This window comes from Taudactylus pleione, unplaced genomic scaffold, assembly GCF_031769625.1.
Source record: "Taudactylus pleione unplaced genomic scaffold, aTauple2 ptg000278l, whole genome shotgun sequence".
Lineage (NCBI taxonomy): Eukaryota > Metazoa > Chordata > Amphibia > Anura > Myobatrachidae > Taudactylus > Taudactylus pleione.
The window spans coordinates 601,158-620,958 of NW_028284680.1; the positions used below are offsets into that span (position 1 = coordinate 601,158).

The following is a 19,801-nucleotide window of genomic DNA, read 5'->3' on the forward strand; positions in this document are numbered from 1 at the left end:
AGGGCGCAGTGCCACTCTGCCATGGCACTGCCGCAAACTGCAATGGACCCTTCGGATGATAACCCACCAATATGCAGCAATGAACTCCCCCACGACATAACCCTCTATTCACCACAACGCAACCCGTTTGACTCAGCAATTATTTCCCCTTTAGACCAGTATTCCCCAACTCAGTCCTCAGGAACTCCTAACAGTTCATGTTTTCTAGATCTCCAAGTTGGTGCACAGGTGTAGTCATTACTGGCTGACACATTTTGAAAGATCCACAGGTTGAGCTAATTATTTCACTTGTGATACTGAGGAAATCTGTAAAACCTGCACTGTTAGTGGGCCATGAGGAGTGGAGTTGGGAAACACTGCTTTAGGCAATGATCCAAATGCATGACTATACAATATAGCAGCTACACAATAGTATACAATATAGTACAGGTTCTCAAACTCGGTCCTCAGGACCCCAAACAGTGCATGTTTTCCAGGTCTCTCACAAAATCACAAGTGACATAGGCCCTCATTCAGACCCACTCGCAAGCGGGCGCACGTACGTTAGGCGTACGTACAAAAATATTTAAATTCAAGGGCTCGCTCGTATTTTCGATCGCATCTAAAAATCCTCCCCAAACTCAGACGACCCCTCCTCTAACTAACGAGCGTGCGAAATAGCGAGCGTACATCCCCGAAATGGCTTGAAGGGAACGCACGCACAAGTATAAACCGGAAGTGGCCATGTCAGATGTCGATTACCTGCTCCTTTATTCTGCCTACCTCCATCAATCGTATCATGCCAATCAATGTATCAATTAGCTTAATGGGTTTTTTTTTTCAACACAATGCAAGAAACTTTACTCTTGTCCGTGTTTGTGTTTACCCGCAGAATACGTACGGCTTAAACATTCGCTTTTATTGCTCAAAAAACATGTTAGCCACAATGAAACAATTGTTCTATTGCTGTGGATCCCCGCATATTTCCCGGGGTTCATTTCTTTATTTAAATTTGCTTACGCATGTCACTGCATCAAGCCTATCATAACTCTCCAGAGATTTCTGGCCCTGTCGAACACATGACTCATACACTAACCAATAAAATTGCTCCTGTTAATTTCCAAGATACATTAGCCAATCAGAAATTTTTGGCACACTTTATCAAAAATGAATTGTATGAAAAACTCCAATGCCATCATGAGAGCCTCCGCATTCACCAGGCGCGAGCTGCTGGTGCTAACGGAGGTGATGGATCGGCGTATCACCAGCCAGCCTCCACCCATCACCAACCGGCAGAAGCGTTCCGCGTATGCGGAGGCACGGGCCCGCCTGCGCTCCTTCGGCTCACGCCGCAACATCGGCCAGCTGGAGCGCAGGTGGTCTGACCTGCAACGGCGAACGCCCCGCTTGCTGGCATGCTTTCGCATGCAGATAGTGGAAAGTAAGTGTTATGTATTGTGGTTTTCATGTTTGTCTTTGTGGGGCAAACTGCGTGTGCATGTTTTCATGTCTGTCCTATTTTTTCATTCTCATCATATCTGCGTGTGCATGTTTTTATGTCTGTCCTATTTATTCATTCTCCTCATATCTGCATGACCATGTTTTCCCTCTATTTCTGATATATTCATTCTACTCATATTTGCATGTTTTTTGTTGGTCGAGGGTGATTTTAAAATGTTATTTGGCCAGGATTTGGCCAGAAACTAACCACAATTTGTTTGACATCTTTTAGGGGGACAGGCAAGACTACGCCGTCACCGTCCGGCCAGACGGCGGTCCCGCCCACTCTCACCCACCCCCAGCCAACACTCCACCCCAAATAATTCCCCTATTCCCCCTCCTCCCAAGCCTTCAAAGACCCTCTCCCGGAACTGTCGGGCCTCGTTCCCCTCCGTCCCCCTTTCCCCTCTCCTCCAACCACCCCTCTTCCAATTACCCCCTCCCCGGAGTCCGTGATAACCCCGCCCCGTTCTTTGGGGAATGAAGGCTCCTCCGAGGATGAAGATGGAGGGACTTCGGGATCTGCCGTTTTGGCTACCGGTATGTTTTTCTTTCGCGTTTTTTTTAACCACAAACTGTTTGTATGTAATCATGTGTCGTTCCTTTATTCGTGATTTTTGGGTTGTTTTTTGGTGATTTAGCAGTTTGCCTTTACCTCTTCCTGCTGATTTCAACATACACATATCACACCTGTGGGTATTTCTACATAGGCCTTGTAATTTTTGCAGCACCCCTTTTTTTTTAATTTTGGTTTTGGAGTGATTTTGTTGTGTTTTTGTTTTTTTAATGTGGATTCCCTATTGTTTGATTAATCCACACACTTTTCTCACCCACAGAGGAACAGAGGCGTCGGCAAGAGGTCGAAGATTGTGTGGCACACATGCGCCAAAATGTAATTGGGGTGCTTGTGGCCCTTGACCGGCTGTCTGGCATCCTTCGGCAGTAGTTTTTTTTTGTTTTTATCTTTTTCAAAATAAATTGTTTATTTCTAATATACGTTCTGCCTCATTCGTTTTTTCAAAACCAAAGATAGTTAACCCTGACATAAGTAGACTGTTCCTGCAAGGTTTTGCATTTTTTAAAAATTAGATTGGGTTTTGTATTTGTATGTAAAACACCCTCAAGAAACACATAACAGTAACAATGTCATTTCCCTTTTTGTGTGTAGTGTCAATTAGATATTTCTACATTTTACAGGTTCCTAGTTGGTGTGCAAGCTGCTTAGGCGAATCTTACAAAGCCAAATGATTGGACAGGCTTCCTTTTGGTGTGGGTTGGGAACCTGAAAACATATTTCATTTTTGCTCAACTGGCGTCAGTACTGGATTACCCCTTAGTCAAATGTAAGGTGTGTTAACCTGGTTACACTTGCTGGTAACATCCAAAAATAGGAAGAACATTTAACTCTCCAAACATTTATTCACAACATAACTGAGAAATCAAAGTGGTCACTCACAAAAAAAACACACAGTGATAATCTCAAATACAACACATACCCAATAAAAAAACAAAAAACAAAAACAAATCAAGAACTGGTTGAGGAAGGACCATGCCAAAATGATTCCACAAACATGGCGTTGCAATATGGGTTCCAGAATATATTCCCAAAATGACCAGATCCAGGTTTGGTAAGGGTAGCATGAAGTAGTGAGCGTTGTAGTGCCAAAGATTATGTGAACAAACCGAAGATGGTGAAAAAAAGAAAACAAAATTAGATGTTCGCAAACAAACACAAACACATTAGGTTTAAACACTGTTTTGTTAAAACTTACCTAAAAAATCTGGCCACCACATCATCGCGTATGGCCCCCCCACATACTGACCTCCGACCAACCTCGGGGGGGCCATCCTCAGGTAAGGCATCCTCTGGCTGCATTGGGACACCACTCCTTATGGCGATGTTGTGAAATATCCCACACAGGACCACAATTTTCGGCACCATATCCGGCAAATACATGAGCTCGCCACCAGAGCGGTGGAGGCATCTGAATCGGCCTTTTAAAAGGCCGATACAGCGCTCCACCACTTGCCTGGTGGCTGTAAGTGCGGAATTAAATGCACTTTGTGGGCCTGGTGTGGGAGCCAAATAAGGAGTGAGCAGCCAGGACATGCAAGGATATCCACTGTCTCCTATGGAAAAGAATTGACAACACCAGGAACACTGTGTATCAAGCTTAACATTGTTATGTACTAAAGGTCTCCACTTACCCAGAAGCCACGCATCACCAGCTTGTAGGTTGGTTAATTTGTGCCATATCCCTGATTGCCGGATGACGAAGGAGTCATGTGCACTTCCGGGTAATTTAGCATTCAGGGACAGGATCTGGAGGGAGGCATCACATACCACCATTACATTCAGGGAGTGATAGTGTTTCCTGTTTCGAAATATGGCCTCCAGCCGGGCTGGAGGCTGAAGTGGTATGTGAGTACCATCCACAACCCCTATGATGTGTGGGAAGGCAGCTATTTGGTAAAAATTGGCCTTGGCCACACTAAGGGCACCCATATCCAAAGGCATTTGAATAACATGATGGAGGTGCTTGAAAAGTGCCTCCATCACTGCCCTCAGGATCCGGGAAAAGGAGGATTGGGAGATGCCCGCCACTATTCCCACCATTGTTTGAAACGATCCTGAGGCACAGAAATGTAACACCGCCATAAATTGCGTAAGTGGTGGTATTGCTGTTGGACTGTCAATTTGCCGCTCAAGATCACTTTCTATTAATGAGAGAGTGTCTATGATGATTTTGGGAGGTAGACGGTAGCGTCTTAAAACCTCATCATCGGGCATTCCAAAAAGGGTGACACGTGTTCGAAATATCTGGGGCCTTGCATGCCTACGATGCCTATGCCTGGGACGAGATTGAGGTTGGTCAGCTTCCGGGAGCATGGCCAGAACAATCCGCCCCAGATCAACCTGAAATTCAAAGATTTCAAAGTAAGGCTTTTGACCCACCCCAAAACTATATTAAAACAACTTAGCTTGATGATACCATCCATTGCTGCTTACATGCCGGGGTATTGTCATGATACGTCCAAACTGAAAATAAACACCAAAATTACTTGACACATTTCACTCTGTGCATTTTTGTTTACAAATTTTGTGCTAGACCAAAGTTAAAATATGCCAAACACCCATTTAGCAAAACAGCAAAGCGACATTTAACACAGTACATCAAAATGGGTCGAAATGTTGGCACAAAAAGCGAAAGAGAAACCACCAAAAAGTTAGAATGATTATTAAGCTGTTAAAAATGCGCTAATTAGTTCGCTAATACAAGTCACAAGAGTAACTACTAAAAATGCGCTAATTAGTTCGCTAATACAAGTCACAAGAGTAACTACTAAAAATGCGCTAATTAGTTCGCTAATACAAGTCACAAGAGTAACTACTAAAAATGCGCTAATTAGTTCGCTAATACAAGTCACAAGAGTAACTACTAAAAATGCGCTAATTAGTTTGCAAATACAAGATAAAAAATGGACTTACCAAGAGCAAATATATAAGAGTCAAAATCAAAAGGTCTTTTGGGTCGAAAATAAACAAAATCTAAAATAGAAGAAATTATGGATCCAAAAATTACAAAAAATAAGAAACACAATGAAACAACAATTGAACAAAAGTTAGACTTCACAAAACTTACCAAATCAAGAAACGAGGTCCCAAAAATATAAACCAACAAAGATAACGGAAAAAAAAAACGCAAATCTAACCAACAAACGAATCTCCAACCGCCAACTCCTTTCTACGCAATCAATAAACTCCAGCCAAGATAACCTCCAACAATCAAAAAACGCCACCTCGACTTGAGACACACCAAGCCATAAATAGTGTTTCGTTTCCAGCACAAATTAAGGAGGGATCATAGGGCCGCACAATCAATGATGCGGCCGCAAAATAAGGACGCATGTATAAATACGTCATGAAAACACATTCAAATTCTGGTGTATTTCTTGTTTGGACCTCAGACATGGCGACAGACCAGGGAAACAATGCCCAAGAGTCAGGCGGTAAGTCTTTCATGCATTTTGTATCAATGATTAATTTGAAACATAAGATTAGGCAAGTTGTGATTTTGTGAATTCTGTAAATTTACACAAATAGGTGAGGAGGATGACATGGAAGAGGCTGCTGGGCCCAGTATTCCGGCCAAAGCTGCCAAAAAAAAAAGGCAGCCACATTTCACAAGAAAGGAGATGGAGGTTTTGATCCAGAAGTGTGTGGACATCCTGCCACAGGCAGACAGGAGTATGAGTCTAAGCCAGAAGTGGAGAATGTGGGAAGAGGTAGCCGTTGCTTTCAATAGGGTGGGTGATTATGTCCGTCTAGCCCGGGATGTCAAACGGCGGTAAGTAAACCCTTGCCCCCCCTAAAAACAAACCCCATTTTAAACCAAAGGATAATGGCTTCCATTTTTTCCCACAGATGGGGCGACTTCAAATATCGCCTAAAGCAAAAACTCGCGGACAGGGCTAGGCATGCAAGGGGGACAGGTGGGGGTCCCACCCGTGTCATTGGAGTTGACGGATTTAGAAGAGCTGGCACAGGGGTGTGTGCAGCCTGTGGAGGTGTTTGGCGTGTCCAACATGGATACGGACATGCCAAACTTTGCGGCTCCTCATGTTGTCCCAGGTAAATCTTTGGATGTCATCAACTCTGAAATGTTATTGTGCCAATATGTAGATTGTAATGTGAGGCTTTTCTCTTTTTTCCTAACAGAGACACAGGCGGATGAGTCTGCTCCAGAGGGGAGCCTTGGCCGCCGAATTTCTGCTGGCTCTGCAGGGGAGGAACCAGTACATCCGGCTGAGGACCCTGCAGAAGCCAGTCCAGGACAATCCCCCTCGCAGGCAGTGGCCCTCCTCACAGAACTCAATTTCAAATCGGATTCCCATACGGAGATTCTGCAGAGGATGGACGCCAGTCTGCTACGGGTGGCTGAGGCCCTGGAGCAAAATGCTGCGGCCAACGAGACCATTGGTCAGGCCCTGGCGGAAAATACCAGGGCCAACATCCGCATCGCCAATGCCCTGGAGCAGCTCGTTCGCCAGCACATGGTGGAGCCGACCTTCCTTCCTGCCGGAACATCAGGATCCTCCACCTCTGGCACAACATCAGCCAATCCTCCAAATGTGCCTAGCCCTGTGCCTAGTCCAAAGGCCACAACATCTGCCTCTGGACAGGCCAGCCCGATGACATCCCGGACCCGGTCTGGCGCCCTCCCTCCCCCATCCAAACGGGTGAAAAAACGGTGACAGCAATGGTGACTTTTCCCACAATCCTTCTGTGATTGGCTCATATTCCTTTCGGGTCAAAACTTCCCTCTCCTTTCTTGTGAAATGTTTTTATTTTTTGGATGTATGTTTATGTCAACAGTTATGTTGTGCCAATTTGTTTGATTTGGGAACATATCTTTGGGCAAAAAAGATGTCCCCAAAATTTTTAAAATAAGTTTTTTTGTTTGAGCAATAAATTGGAAATTAAACAATGACATTGGATTGTGAAATTATTGTACAAATGGGTTACATTTAATCCTGGGCCAAAAGGCAAAAACTCGGCCAAAACAAAAAAAAAAAAAAGGGCTCTTTAAGGAACGTTTAAAAATTCATATAATTCGTCAAATTCAAGAGGCACAAATAAAATGGTGCGAAACTGAAAACATGATGAAATTATTGTTACAATAGGTCCTAACCACCAAATTGCTGCCCAAATAAACCCCCCCAAAAGTACGCAAATTGACTGTGTCATCCTGACATTAGCAGCTCTGAGTTCCACCTGCGTACGTTTTGTGCTATCCCAAAAAACTGATTTCAAAACACATACCAAGCCGGTTCGCAATCCAACACTAATTGCTTTTCTGCCCTCCCGCGATTAATCGCAACAACATCGTGGAGTCCCGGGACGGAGGAGAAGGCCATCGCCAATGTGGTTGAGTAATCCAGACCCTAAGCTGTGCGAGCATTTGGAAGGGAAAGAGGATCATCCAGTGACGTAGGAGTCGGTCCGTACACATTTTACGCTCGCATCTGCTAATGTATGTACGTCCCAAAAACGCCTCGCCACGCCTGCGTTTTTCCATCTCCACCCTCGTCAACACCCTAAAACGTCCTGTTCTGTCAATCACATTTGACATGTCACTTCCTGTACGCTATTTTAGGAACGAGTCCAAAAAAACTCGCAATCTGCAGTACGCACATGCGCAGTGTTACACCGACGCATGCGCGGTTATTCAACATCGGAACGCAACGAGCGTACTGCTGTTAACGAGCGGCTCTGAATGAGGGCCATAATTAGCTCCACATGTGGATTTTTTAAAATGTGTCAGTGAGTAATGACTATACCTGTGCTCCTGCCAGGTGACCTGAGAAATGTGTCAGTGAGTAATGAATACACCTGTGCACCTGCTGGGTGACCTGGGAAATGTGTCAGTGAGTAATGACTACACCTGTGCACCTGCTGGGTGACCTGAGAAATGTGTCAGTGAGTAATGAATACACCTGTGCTCCTGCCCGGTGACCTGGGAAATGTGTCAGTGAGTAATGAATACACCTGTGCACCTGCTGGATGACCTGGGAAATGTGACCTTTGTGGGGTCCTGAGGATCGAACTTGAGAACCTCTGCAATATAGTAATGCTTTTATTGTGCCAGTGCTTTAGTAACACCCAAAGCCTGACAGAAGCAGATTAGGGACTCAGGGGATCACGTAGGCTGAAATGCACAGTCACATACAGCATCCTAAATGAAGCTGTATTTGCGGGACTCATCTCATAGAACAAGAACAATGCTTGCGCCAGTCATACGCAGGGAGAAAACAGTAGAACGCCAGTTTGTGCTAATACACACTGTCACTGGCTCCCAGATTCTGAAGTGTGCCATACCTGTTACATTACTGTAGGTGCCTTCAGGACATGGGGTGGGCTCTGACGAGCCTTCAGGGCAGAAATGCTTTGCAGGACAGATGTCTCCAGTTATTGCATCTTGAGGTCTTGGACTTGAAGAACCAAGCAGGCAAAAATACCCTGCGGCACAAACACCATACAATGTTTATCTTATGCACAAAGACATGTTCACCCACTGAGTAAATGTAACCTGCGACCTACCGGTGTGACACTCTCCACCCGGCTCTGCCAGCCCAGGTGCATCACAGTAGGACCCTGGAGGGCATGGCAAACACCAGGATTTGCTCACGGCTCCTCTGTGACCATTCCACGTGCCCTTTGGGCAGGCTTGCCTCATTCCTTTATAACAGAAGTGTCCGGCTGGGCATATGTCCCCAAATGGTAGATCCACCTGTGCAGGAAATCAGCATGTACTGTATGTGTGAGACCACCGGAAATCAGCATGTACTGTATGTGTGAGACCACCGGAAATCAGCATGTACTGTATGTGTGAGACCACAGGAAATCAGCATGTACTGTATGTGTGAGACCACCGGAAATCAGCATGTACTGTGTGTGTGAGACCACAGGAAATCAGCATGTACTGTGTGTGTGAGACCACCGGAAATCAGCATGTACTGTGTGTGTGAGACCACAGGAAATCAGCATGTACTGTATGTGTGAGACCACAGAAATCAGCATGTACTGTATGTGTGAGACCACAGGAAATCAGCATGTACTGTATGTGTGAGACCACCGGAAATCAGCATGTACTGTATGTGTGAGACCACAGAAATCAGCATGTACTGTATGTGTGAGACCACCGGAAATCAGCATGTACTGTATGTGTGAGACCACCGGAAATCAGCATGTACTGTATGTGTGAGACCACAGGAAATCAGCATGTACTGTATGTGTGAGACCACCGGAAATCAGCATGTACTGTATGTGTGAGACCACCGGAAATCAGCATGTACTGTATGTGTGAGACCACCGGAAATCAGCATGTACTGTGTGTGTGAGACCACAGAAATCAGCATGTACTGTATGTGTGAGACCACAGAAATCAGCATGTACTGTATGTGTGAGACCACCGGAAATCAGCATGTGCTGTATGTGTGAGACCACAGGAAATCAGCATGTACTGTATGTGTGAGACCACAGAAATCAGCATGTACTGTGTGTGTGAGACCACCGGAAATCAGCATGTACTGTATGTGTGAGACCACCGGAAATCAGCATGTACTGTATGTGTGAGACCACCGGAAATCAGCATGTATTGTATGTGTGAGACCACCGGAAATCAGCATGTACTGTATGTGTGACACCACCGGAAATCAGCATGTACTGTATGTGTGAGACCACCGGAAATCAGCATGTACTGTATGTGTGAGACCACAGAAATCAGCATGTACTGTATGTGTGAGACCACACGGAAATCAGCATGTACTGTGTGTGTGAGACCACACGGAAATCAGCATGTATTGTATGTGTGAGGCTACAGGAAAGCAGCAGACTGCAGGCAATATCACTTACAGGGACAGAGGTATAGGACCCACGGGTGCAGTAGTGCCCCTCTTGGCAGTATCCTTCAGGCTGGGCCAAACCCGGGCGGCTGCAGTACATACCCAGAGGGCATAGCTCACAGTCATCAGCGGCTACGTTGCCAGAAGCATTAGAAAAAGTGCCCTAGAACAAAGGAAAACATACTGTTCTGTTCACATCTATAACAACAACACATGGGCATGGCTGTGGCAGGTACATCATAATCCGGGGGAATACTGCAGCATTACTTAGGATTAGGGATGAGCACCTTGTAGCATCCTATTTCCTAAAGACAGAGAAGGTTCCCCTTGGGTTTGGGTTCCAGTCAATAGATCTACATTAATAAGGTGTCTAGATAGACACCACATGGTAGGCAAAAGGTTGACAGGGACAAAAAGTCGACACACAAAAGGTAGACATGAATGAAGACAGACAGGTACAAAAGGTCAATAGGTCAACACTAAAATGGACGACACAAAATGCTCTACTTCTTTTTTTAGGGTTAGGCACTTACCGGTGGGTTAGGCACTATGAGGGATATTTATAGTTAGGCTATTGACCCCAATGGTTAGGCACCAGGAGGTGGGTGTCACGGCCAGGGTATTTCAGCATGGCGCTAGGCGAGTGTTACCTGTGAGGTCATTGTGGCGCGGGCTGTCTGGTGGCGGAGCTGGTGTCTGGCGGGGGGCTTTGGCTGCACGCGTTGTTGTGCGGGCCTGTTGTCACTCTGCGCTGGTAAGGCCTGGCGGCGTCTCCATTCCGTTTGGCATGGGCGCTGCCATCTTGCCTTCTGGCCATGTGATGCGGCTGGCCAATCCTGGTGAGTCACATGTTCCCTCCGGCCAGTAACAGCACGGCATGGGGTATTTAGGAAGGGTCAGTGCCTTCCTTCTTTGCCAGTGCAACGTGTATCTCAGCCTAGCTGAGAGGGAGTTCTCTGTGCTTTCCTGTTCCTGTGAATCCGCTGTCTGCCAGTCTGCCTGTCAGCTCCTAGTTCCCACTGGACTACCCCGCTACCTCCATCACCCTTGCCCATACCTGAGTGCCTGAGCCTGCTGACATCCTGCACTTCAGTTCACTATCTGCAAACCTGGCTTGTTTATTTTCAGTTTCACTACCTGCACACCTGGACTGCTCTAATTGTTTGTACCTGGACATTAACCCTTTTGCTCCCACCACAGAACTCTTGTGCACATTTATATTTTCCTGGACTTTTATTTACTGCCACATTATATGTCCACTCGAGCACTTATTAAAAATCCTAGTTTTATTTACAAATCTGCTTCTGTGATCGCTCCTGCTACCACCCCGGGTCCACAAATAACCCAGAACGTAACAGTTTGCACTGGCCACATGGAGCCGGCCACGGATCAGGAGTCAGGAGTGGATTTGTTCAGGTGCATTTCTGGTCGATTAGAAAATCTGGAAAACATGCAGCATCAGATGGCTAAATTGCTGCAAGAGATGTCCAAGCGACAGGATAGTTTGCAAACTTCCTTTTCTACCCCTGAAGTACCAGCAACTACATCCGCATCAGCGTCTGGGAATACAGGAGGCAGATCATCTCCCCGCTTACGTCTTCCTTTACCAAATAAATTTGACGGCAATCCTAAACTCTGCCGAGGATTCCTAAATCAGTGTGACATACATTTTACCCTGCAGCCTGACAACTTTCCAACTGCAAGAACTAAAGTGGCTTATATAGTCTCTCTGTTATCCGGCCAGGCCTTGGAATGGGCTTCCCCTCTCTGGGAGCGCTCAGATCCACTGCTGGATAATTACGCAGGCTTTGTGTCATCCTTCAGGAGGATTTTCGATGAACCTGGGCGTACTGTATCAGCATCATCAAACATCATGACACTGAGACAAGGGGTCCGTCCTGTCAGTCAATATGCCGTGCAATTTCAAATTTTAGCATCAGAGCTCAAATGGAATGAGGAAGCCCTCACCTCGGCCTTCTGGCATGGGTTGTCAGACCGACTAAAGGATGATCTAGTCACTCGAGAGCTTCCTACTAATCTGAACGACATGATTTCATTGTGTATCAAAGTTGACCTACGCTTCAGGGAATGTCAGGCTGAAAAAAACAGAACTGACCGGCAAAGGTCATTTACCCCCTCCATTTCTACCCGTCCCATTCCTTCTCCCACAGAAGAGGAGCCTATGCAGGTGAATCTTACATACCTCTCCAAAGAAGAACGTCAGAGAAGAATGCAAAAGGACCTCTGTCTGTACTGCGGAGAGTCTGGTCACCTGCTGATCTCCTGTCCCCGTAAACCGGGAAATGCCAAATCCTAACTGACCCTGGAGACATCAAGTTAGGAGTTATGAACCCGTCTCCAAAAATTAAAGATTTCACGATTACCCTAGCCTTGGATCTTAAACCCAAACCTGTCTTTGCTACTGTTCTAATCGACTCAGGAGCAGCCGGAAATTTCATAACGTCTAGTTTCATTGATAAATTTCAGATACCTTGTTTGACTCTCAACCATGCTATCTCTCTGACCTCGATAGACGGACGCCCTCTGACTAACGGGATAGTCACCAAAGAGACTCAACCTGTATTGGTCCGAATTGGGGCACTTCATTCTGAGTCCTTAAAATTCCTGGTGATATCAGAGGCCTCTCAAGAAATTGTTCTTGGTCTACCCTGGTTACGTAAACATAATCCCAAGATTGATTGGAGTTCTATGCAGATTCTGTCATGGGGTATGGACTGTCAGAAATCCTGTCTTCCAAAAATTCGACCTGTGAGAAAGACAGTTTCATTAGTTTCTTCTGCCATTCCCAAGGAATATCAGATGTTTGCCGACGTTTTTTCTGAACAACAAGCAAATATCTTACCCCCTCATAGGGAATGGGACTGTCCAATTGAATTGATACCTGATAAGATGCCACCTCGTGGTCGTACCTATCCGCTGTCCTTGCCTGAGACTCAAGCCATGACCGAGTACATCCGGGACAACCTGGCAAAGGGGTTCATCCGCCCCTCTACTTCACCTGCCGGAGCTGGGTTTTTCTTCGTTGGCAAGAAGGACGGTGGTCTAAGACCATGTATCGATTATCGAGGCCTTAATGACATTACTGTAAAAAATCGATACCCTCTTCCCCTGATTACTGAGTTGTTTGATAGGGTCAAGGGCTCTGTCATTTTTTCTAAATTAGATCTAAGAGGGGCTTACAACCTCATTCGTATCCGAGCTGACGATGAATGGAAGACCGCTTTTAATACCAGAGATGGACATTTCGAGTATTTAGTAATGCCTTTTGGATTATGTAACGCCCCTGCTGTCTTTCAAAGTTTTGTTAATGAGATTTTCCGGGATCTATTATATGTTTCGGTTGTTGTCTATCTGGATGACATACTGATTTTTTCACCCTCTGTGGCTAAACATCAAGAACATGTTAAGGAGGTCCTGACCCGTTTGAGAGAAAACCACCTTTACTGCAAACTGGAGAAGTGCGTCTTTGGAGTGCCCAGTGTACCTTTTCTCGGCTATGTAATATCTGGCTCCAGTTTAGAAATGGACCCCAAGAAGGTACAAGCAATTCTGGATTGGACCCGACCTCAGACACTGAAGGCCATCCAGAGATTGTTGGGCTTCGCCAATTATTATAGACGCTTCATTAAGGTATTTTCTACACTGCTGGCTTCCATTACAGCCTTGACCCGCAAAGGTGCTAATCCTGCCCAATGGTCACCTGAGGCAGAGTCTGCCTTTCATGTTCTAAAACAGGCCTTCATCTCAGCACCAATCCTTCGACAACCAGATCTGGACAGGCCTTTTTTGTTGGAAGTAGATGCATCATCTGAAGCTGTGGGAGCAGTCTTGTCTCAACGTTATGAGGACAACCGAGTCCATCCGTGTGGGTTCTTTTCTAAAAAATTCTCTCCTGCCGAAAGGAACTACGCCATAGGTGAGCAAGAACTACTAGCTGTAAAGTTGGCGTTGAAAGAATGGAGATACTTGCTAGAAGGCGCCAAGTTTCCATTTACTGTATTTACGGACCATAGAAATCTCCTATTTCTCAAAAACCTCCAATGTGTGAGTCCTCGTTTGGCCCGCTGGGCAATATTCTTTGCCAGGTTTCAGTTCACCCTGACCTTTCGGTCTGGAGCACTTAATCAGAAGGCTGATGCCCTATCGAGATCTCTCCTCTGTGATGATCAATCTGAAAATCAAAGCAATACCCCTGTCTTGGAATCAAGAGTTTTCGCCGCATTACAACTTCAGCCTCCTACGGGAAAATCATTTGTGGCCCCGGAATTAAGGAAGCAGCTTCTCACTTGGGCACATTCCTCTCGCTTCGCAGGGCACTCAGGCACTCGGAACACCTTGGAGTTCCTGAAAAGACACTATTGGTGGCCTTCTATGAAGGCAGACATAATGGAGTTTATCTCTTCCTGCTCCTCCTGTGCCCAGCATAAATCATCACGACAAGCTCCAGCTGGGGAATTGCTTCCATTACCTACTCCATCACGTCCATGGACGCATCTCTCCATGGATTTCGTCACAGACCTGCCAGTCTCTCAAGGTTTCAACACTATCTGGGTTGTAATAGACCGATTTTCTAAGATGGTCCACTATATACCGTTGAAGAAGTTACCTTCTGCCCCTGACCTGGCACAGTTGTTTGTCCAACACATATTTCGTCTACACGGCCTTCCTGCTGAAATTGTCTCTGACCGTGGTGTGCAGTTTACTGCAAAATTCTGGAGGGCTTTGTGTTCTGTTCTTCAAGTGAAGTTAAACTTTTCCACGGCCTACCATCCGCAAAGCAACGGCTCCACCGAGAGAGTTAATCAAGATCTAGAGACTTTCTTAAGAATTTTTATGTCATCTTCCCAGGACAATTGGGCTGCCTTGCTGCCGTGGGCTGAGTTTGCACATAATGCTTCCTACCACTCGTCAACTAACCAAACGCCATTTCAGGTTGTATATGGCCTTCATCCTCGTGTTCCCGAATTCCAAAGCCTGCCTGTTTTCGATGTTCCGGCCGTGGAGGGCACGGTGCAGAATTTTGCTGCCATCTGGACTCAAGTACGGTCTGATTTGTTGAAGGCATCCTCTCGCTATAAGACCCAGGCCGATAAGAAGCGTAGAATAGTTCCACGCATGCAAGTTGGAAGCCAGGTCTGGTTATCCACCCGGAATCTTCGTCTGAGGGTTCCTTCTATGAAATTTGCACCACGCTTCATCGGTCCCTTCTCCATAACAGAAGTCATTAATCCAGTGGCCTATCGTCTACAGTTACCCCCATACCTAAAAATCCCTAATTCCTTCCATATTTCCTTATTGAAGCCCCTGGTCCTGAATAAATTCCATAGTGCTCTACCTGCTTCTCCTCGAGTCCAGACGGAGAGAGGAGTTGAGTTTGAGGTCGCCCAGATCTTGGACTCTCGTCTACGCAGAGGTCATCTACAGTATTTGCTGGACTGGAAAGGTTACGGTCCAGAGGAACGTTTCTGGACCGATGCTCGTGATGTCCACGCTCCCACGCTCATCAGGAGATTCCATTCTGCCCATCCGGAGAAGCCTGGTGAGTGTCCTGAGGCCACCCCAAAAGGGGGGGGTACTGTCACGGCCAGGGTATTTCAGCATGGCGCTAGGCGAGTGTTACCTGTGAGGTCATTGTGGCGCGGGCTGTCTGGTGGCGGAGCTGGTGTCTGGCGGGGGGCTTTGGCTGCACGCGTTGTTGTGCAGGCCTGTTGTCACTCTGCGCTGGTAAGGCCTGGCGGCGTCTCCATTCCGTTTGGCATGGGCGCTGCCATCTTGCCTTCTGGCCATGTGATGCGGCTGGCCAATTCTGGTGAGTCACATGTTCCCTCCGGCCAGAAACAGCACGGCATGGGGTATTTAGGAAGGGTCAGTGCCTTCCTTCTTTGCCAGTGCAACGTGTATCTCAGCCTAGCTGAGAGGGAGTTCTCTGTGCTTTCCTGTTCCTGTGAATCCACTGTCTGCCAGTCTGCCTGTCAGCTCCTAGTTCCCACTGGACTACCCCGCTACCTCCATCACCCTTGCCCATACCTGAGTGCCTGAGCCTGCTGACATCCTGCACTTCAGTTCACTATCTGCAAACCTGGCTTGTTTATTTTCAGTTTCACTACCTGCACACCTGGACTGCTCTAATTGTTTCTACCTGGACATTAACCCTTTTGCTCCCACCACAGAACTCTTGTGCACATTTATATTTTCCTGGACTTTTATTTACTGCCACATTATATGTCCACTCGAGCACTTATTAAAAATCCTAGTTTTATTTACAAATCTGCTTCTGTGATCGCTCCTGCTACCACCCCGGGTCCACAAATAACCCAGAACGTAACAGTGGGGTTAGGGTTAGGCACCAGGAGGGAGGGTTAGGGTTAGGCACCAGGAGGGAGGGTTAGGCACCAGGGGGGACAGTTAGGGTTAGGCACCAGGAGGGAGGGTTAGGGTTAGGCACCAGGAGGTGGGGTTAGGGTTAGGCACCAGGAGGTGGGGTTAGGGTTAGGCACCAGGTGGGAGGGTTAGGCACCAGGAGGGAGGGATAGGGTTAGGCACCAGGAGGGAGGGTTAGGGTTAGGCACCAGGAGGGAGGGTTAGGGTTAGGCACTAGGAGGGATGGTTAGGGTTAGGCACTAGGGGGGACGGTTAGGGTTAGGCACCAGGAGGGAGGGTTAGGGTTAGGCACCAGGAGGGAAGGTTAGGGTTAGGCACCAGTAGGGAGGGTTAGGCACTAGGAGGGAAGGTTAGGAACCAGAAGGGAGGGTTAGGGTTAGGCACCAGGAGGGAGTGTTAGGGTTAGGCAGCAGGAGGAAGGGTTAGGGTTAGGCACTAGGAGGGACGGTTAGGGTTAGGTACCAGGAGGGAGGGGATAGGGTTAGGCACCAGGAGGGAGGGTTAGGCACCAGGAGGGAGGGTTAGGCACCAGGAGGGAGGGTTAGGATTAGGGACCAGGAGGGAGGGTTAGGCACTAGGAGGGAGGGTTAGGAACCAGAAGGGAGGGTTAGGGTAAGGTACCAGGAGGGAGTGTTAGGGTTAGGCAGCAGGAGGGAGGGTTAGGCACCAGGAGGGAGGGTTAGGCACCAGGAGGGAGGGTTAGGGTTAGGCACCAGGAGGGAAGGTTAGGGTTAGGCACCAGGAGGGACGGTTAGGGTTATGCACTAGGAGGGACGGTTAGGGTTATGCACTAGGAGGGACGGTTAGGCTTATGCACTAGGAGGGACGGTTAGGGTTAGGCACCAGCAGGGACGGTTAGGGTTAGGCACTAGGAGGGACGGTTAGGCTTATGCACTAGGAGGGACGGTTAGGGTTAGGCACCAGCAGGGAGGGTTAGGTACCAGGAGGGAAGGTTAGGGTTAGGCACCAAGAGGGAGGGTTAGGGTTAGGCACCAGGAGGGTTATACCAATCCTCTTGGATTACAGTTGGATACAAAAATAAAGTTTATCTTAACCAAATGGTGAGAAGAAAGAAATCGCACATCTACAGTACATGGGGTTCATGTGTTCTGAGGACTTGCAGAGATCACACAGCAGCGGATTCCTCAAACATTGCATGGATAAGAAACAATCACATAACTATCACTATACATATACAGCACAGACAGTGTAATGGTTAGTGTTACTGCCTCACAGCACTGAGGTCATGGGTTCGATTCCCACCATGGCCCAACCTGTGCAGAGTTTGTATATTCTCCCTGTGCTGGCGTGGGTTTCCTCCCACACTCCAAAAATATACTGGTAGGCTAATTTGCTCCCCACAAAATTGACCATAGTGTGTGTGTGGTTGGGAATATAGAGGACTATTTACTAAGCAGTGTTAGGAGACAGAGTGAAAAGTGATAATAAAGTGATAAGGTGCCAGCCAATCAGCTCCCAACTGTCATTTTTCAAACACAGCCTGTGAGATGACAGTTGGGAGCTGATTGGCTGGCACCTTATCACTTTCTTATCACTTTTCACTCTGTCTCCTAACACTGCTTAGTAAATAGACCCCTAAGATTGTAAGCTCCACTGGGGCAGGGACAGATGTGAATGGCCAAATACTCTCTGTACAGCGCTGTGGAATGTGTGCGCGCTATATAAATAACTGATAATAAATAAAATAAATAGATTTACAGCATTCCAGTTCTTATATAATAAAAATATACAAATATATACAGGTTGAGTCTCCCATATCCAAATATTCAGAAATACGGAATATTTTTGGCATGACTCAGATAATTGATCCTTTGATTTTTGATGGTTCAATGGGGGTCATTCAGACCCACTCGCGAGCGGCAGTACGCTCGCAAGTGGGTCGATGTTCCCCACTGCGCATGCGCACAACGGAGGGAGCTCCGTCGTGCGCATGCGCGAGACCCGGCGAGCGAAGGACTTTCCTTCGCTCGGAGTCTCGCATCAAAGGAGGCGTGCTGTCGATGTTTATTGACAGCACACCCCCTTTGGTGGGCGTGCCTGCCAGACCGAGGTGTTCCTATGGGAACGCCTACCATCACTAGTGATGTCAGAGGGAGTGATTTTGGCCAAAATCACTCCTGGCCTTGCGGTTGAGAAACCCGACCACAGGGTTTCACTCGCAAGTCCGATGGTCGCGATGGTCAAGACCATCGCGACCATCTTGTTGGACGCTTGTATATGCTGTGGGTGGTGACCCACAGCTATACGAGCGTCCAGGAGGACGCTCCATTTTAATGGAGGTGGGCCCTGATTCAGAGCGAGCGCTCTGGTCAGAGCGTCCGGCTCTGAATCAGGGCCAATGTACACAAACTTTGTCTAAGGCACAAATTATTAAAAATATTGTATAAAATTACCCTCAGGCTGTGTGTATAGGGTGTATATGAAACATAAATGAATTTCATTTCTGTACGCATACTTTGAGCCACAAAATTATTGAAAATATTGTATAAAATGACCTGCAGGCTGTGTTTATAAGGTGTATATAACACATAAATGCATTCTATGTGTATATTTGGGTCCTTTTTCCAAGTTATTTCATTATGGTATGCAATTATTCCAAAATACAGAATATTCCATTATCCAAAACACCCCTGGTCCCAAGCACTTTGGATATGGGAGACTCAACCGGTGTACGGTTCTCATAAATTCATAGTAACAACAATACATACAAATGAAAAGCCGATATACTATTAAAAAGTCGTCATTTATTACAAAAAGAGTTATTTCTAAGTTCCCAGATGACAATAATAACTCATGATATTATTATTAGGTAGCTAAACATTATAAGCTTGTAAATAAGATATTGTAGCAAGAAACACACAGCAGATGTGTCATAAAAACTTTATTAATATCCTACCGCAGGACAAGGTGACGGAACAATGCTTCCAGGAGGACAGAAGTGACCTTGCAGACACCATGAGAGGTGGGATAGGCTGCTTGTGTTGCAGAAGCTGCCGGGAGGACACTGCGTGCAGGACGACTGACCAGGAAGCTGCGCCATAGGTAGGTAAAGTCATATAGACACAGACTTGCATCAATGTTATTATACATTTCTGTGTAAAAGTCATTGAATGGATCTCTTAGCCATAGCCCTGTGTCCCTATTGTCTGTGGTGCTGCTGTTACCAGACAATGGGAAATGGTTTCAGCACCAGTGATTTTATTCAGCCAAAATTATAGCAGTTGGAAAAGATGCAGATAAAACCTTTAACAGGACAATGAAGGAGCGACGACAGGTGTAAGACTGGTGGGTATCGTTCTGTTGTTATAAGCAATGAGACTTTGGCGTCTGAATTCTACAGAACTATGACGATTGCTATTATTTGGCCTTGGTAAGAATAAAATGCACACGGTTTCAGAGAGGGTGATAAATGCATGGGAGAGAATAACGTAACACGAGCCAAAGCAATTGTCTTTCCCACTACAGAACAATGCAACTGCATTCAAATATTGTG

At 46.6% G+C, this 19,801-nt stretch overlaps 1 protein-coding gene across 1 annotated transcript in view; it reads right to left on the minus strand.

The window, feature by feature from the left end:
- The window catches only part of LOC148513469 (uncharacterized), a 466,228-nt gene that overhangs the window by 396,163 nt on the left and 50,264 nt on the right, over window positions 1-19,801 (minus strand). Inside the window, exons 21-24 of the mRNA XM_088481822.1 lie at window positions 19,205-19,339; window positions 9,896-10,048; window positions 8,582-8,771; window positions 8,360-8,500 (exon numbers count right to left, since the gene is read on the minus strand). Of these exons, the coding sequence (XP_088337948.1) occupies window positions 8,360-8,500; window positions 8,582-8,771; window positions 9,896-10,048; window positions 19,205-19,339 (619 nt within the window). The remainder of the gene's footprint in view (window positions 1-8,359; window positions 8,501-8,581; window positions 8,772-9,895; window positions 10,049-19,204; window positions 19,340-19,801) is intronic.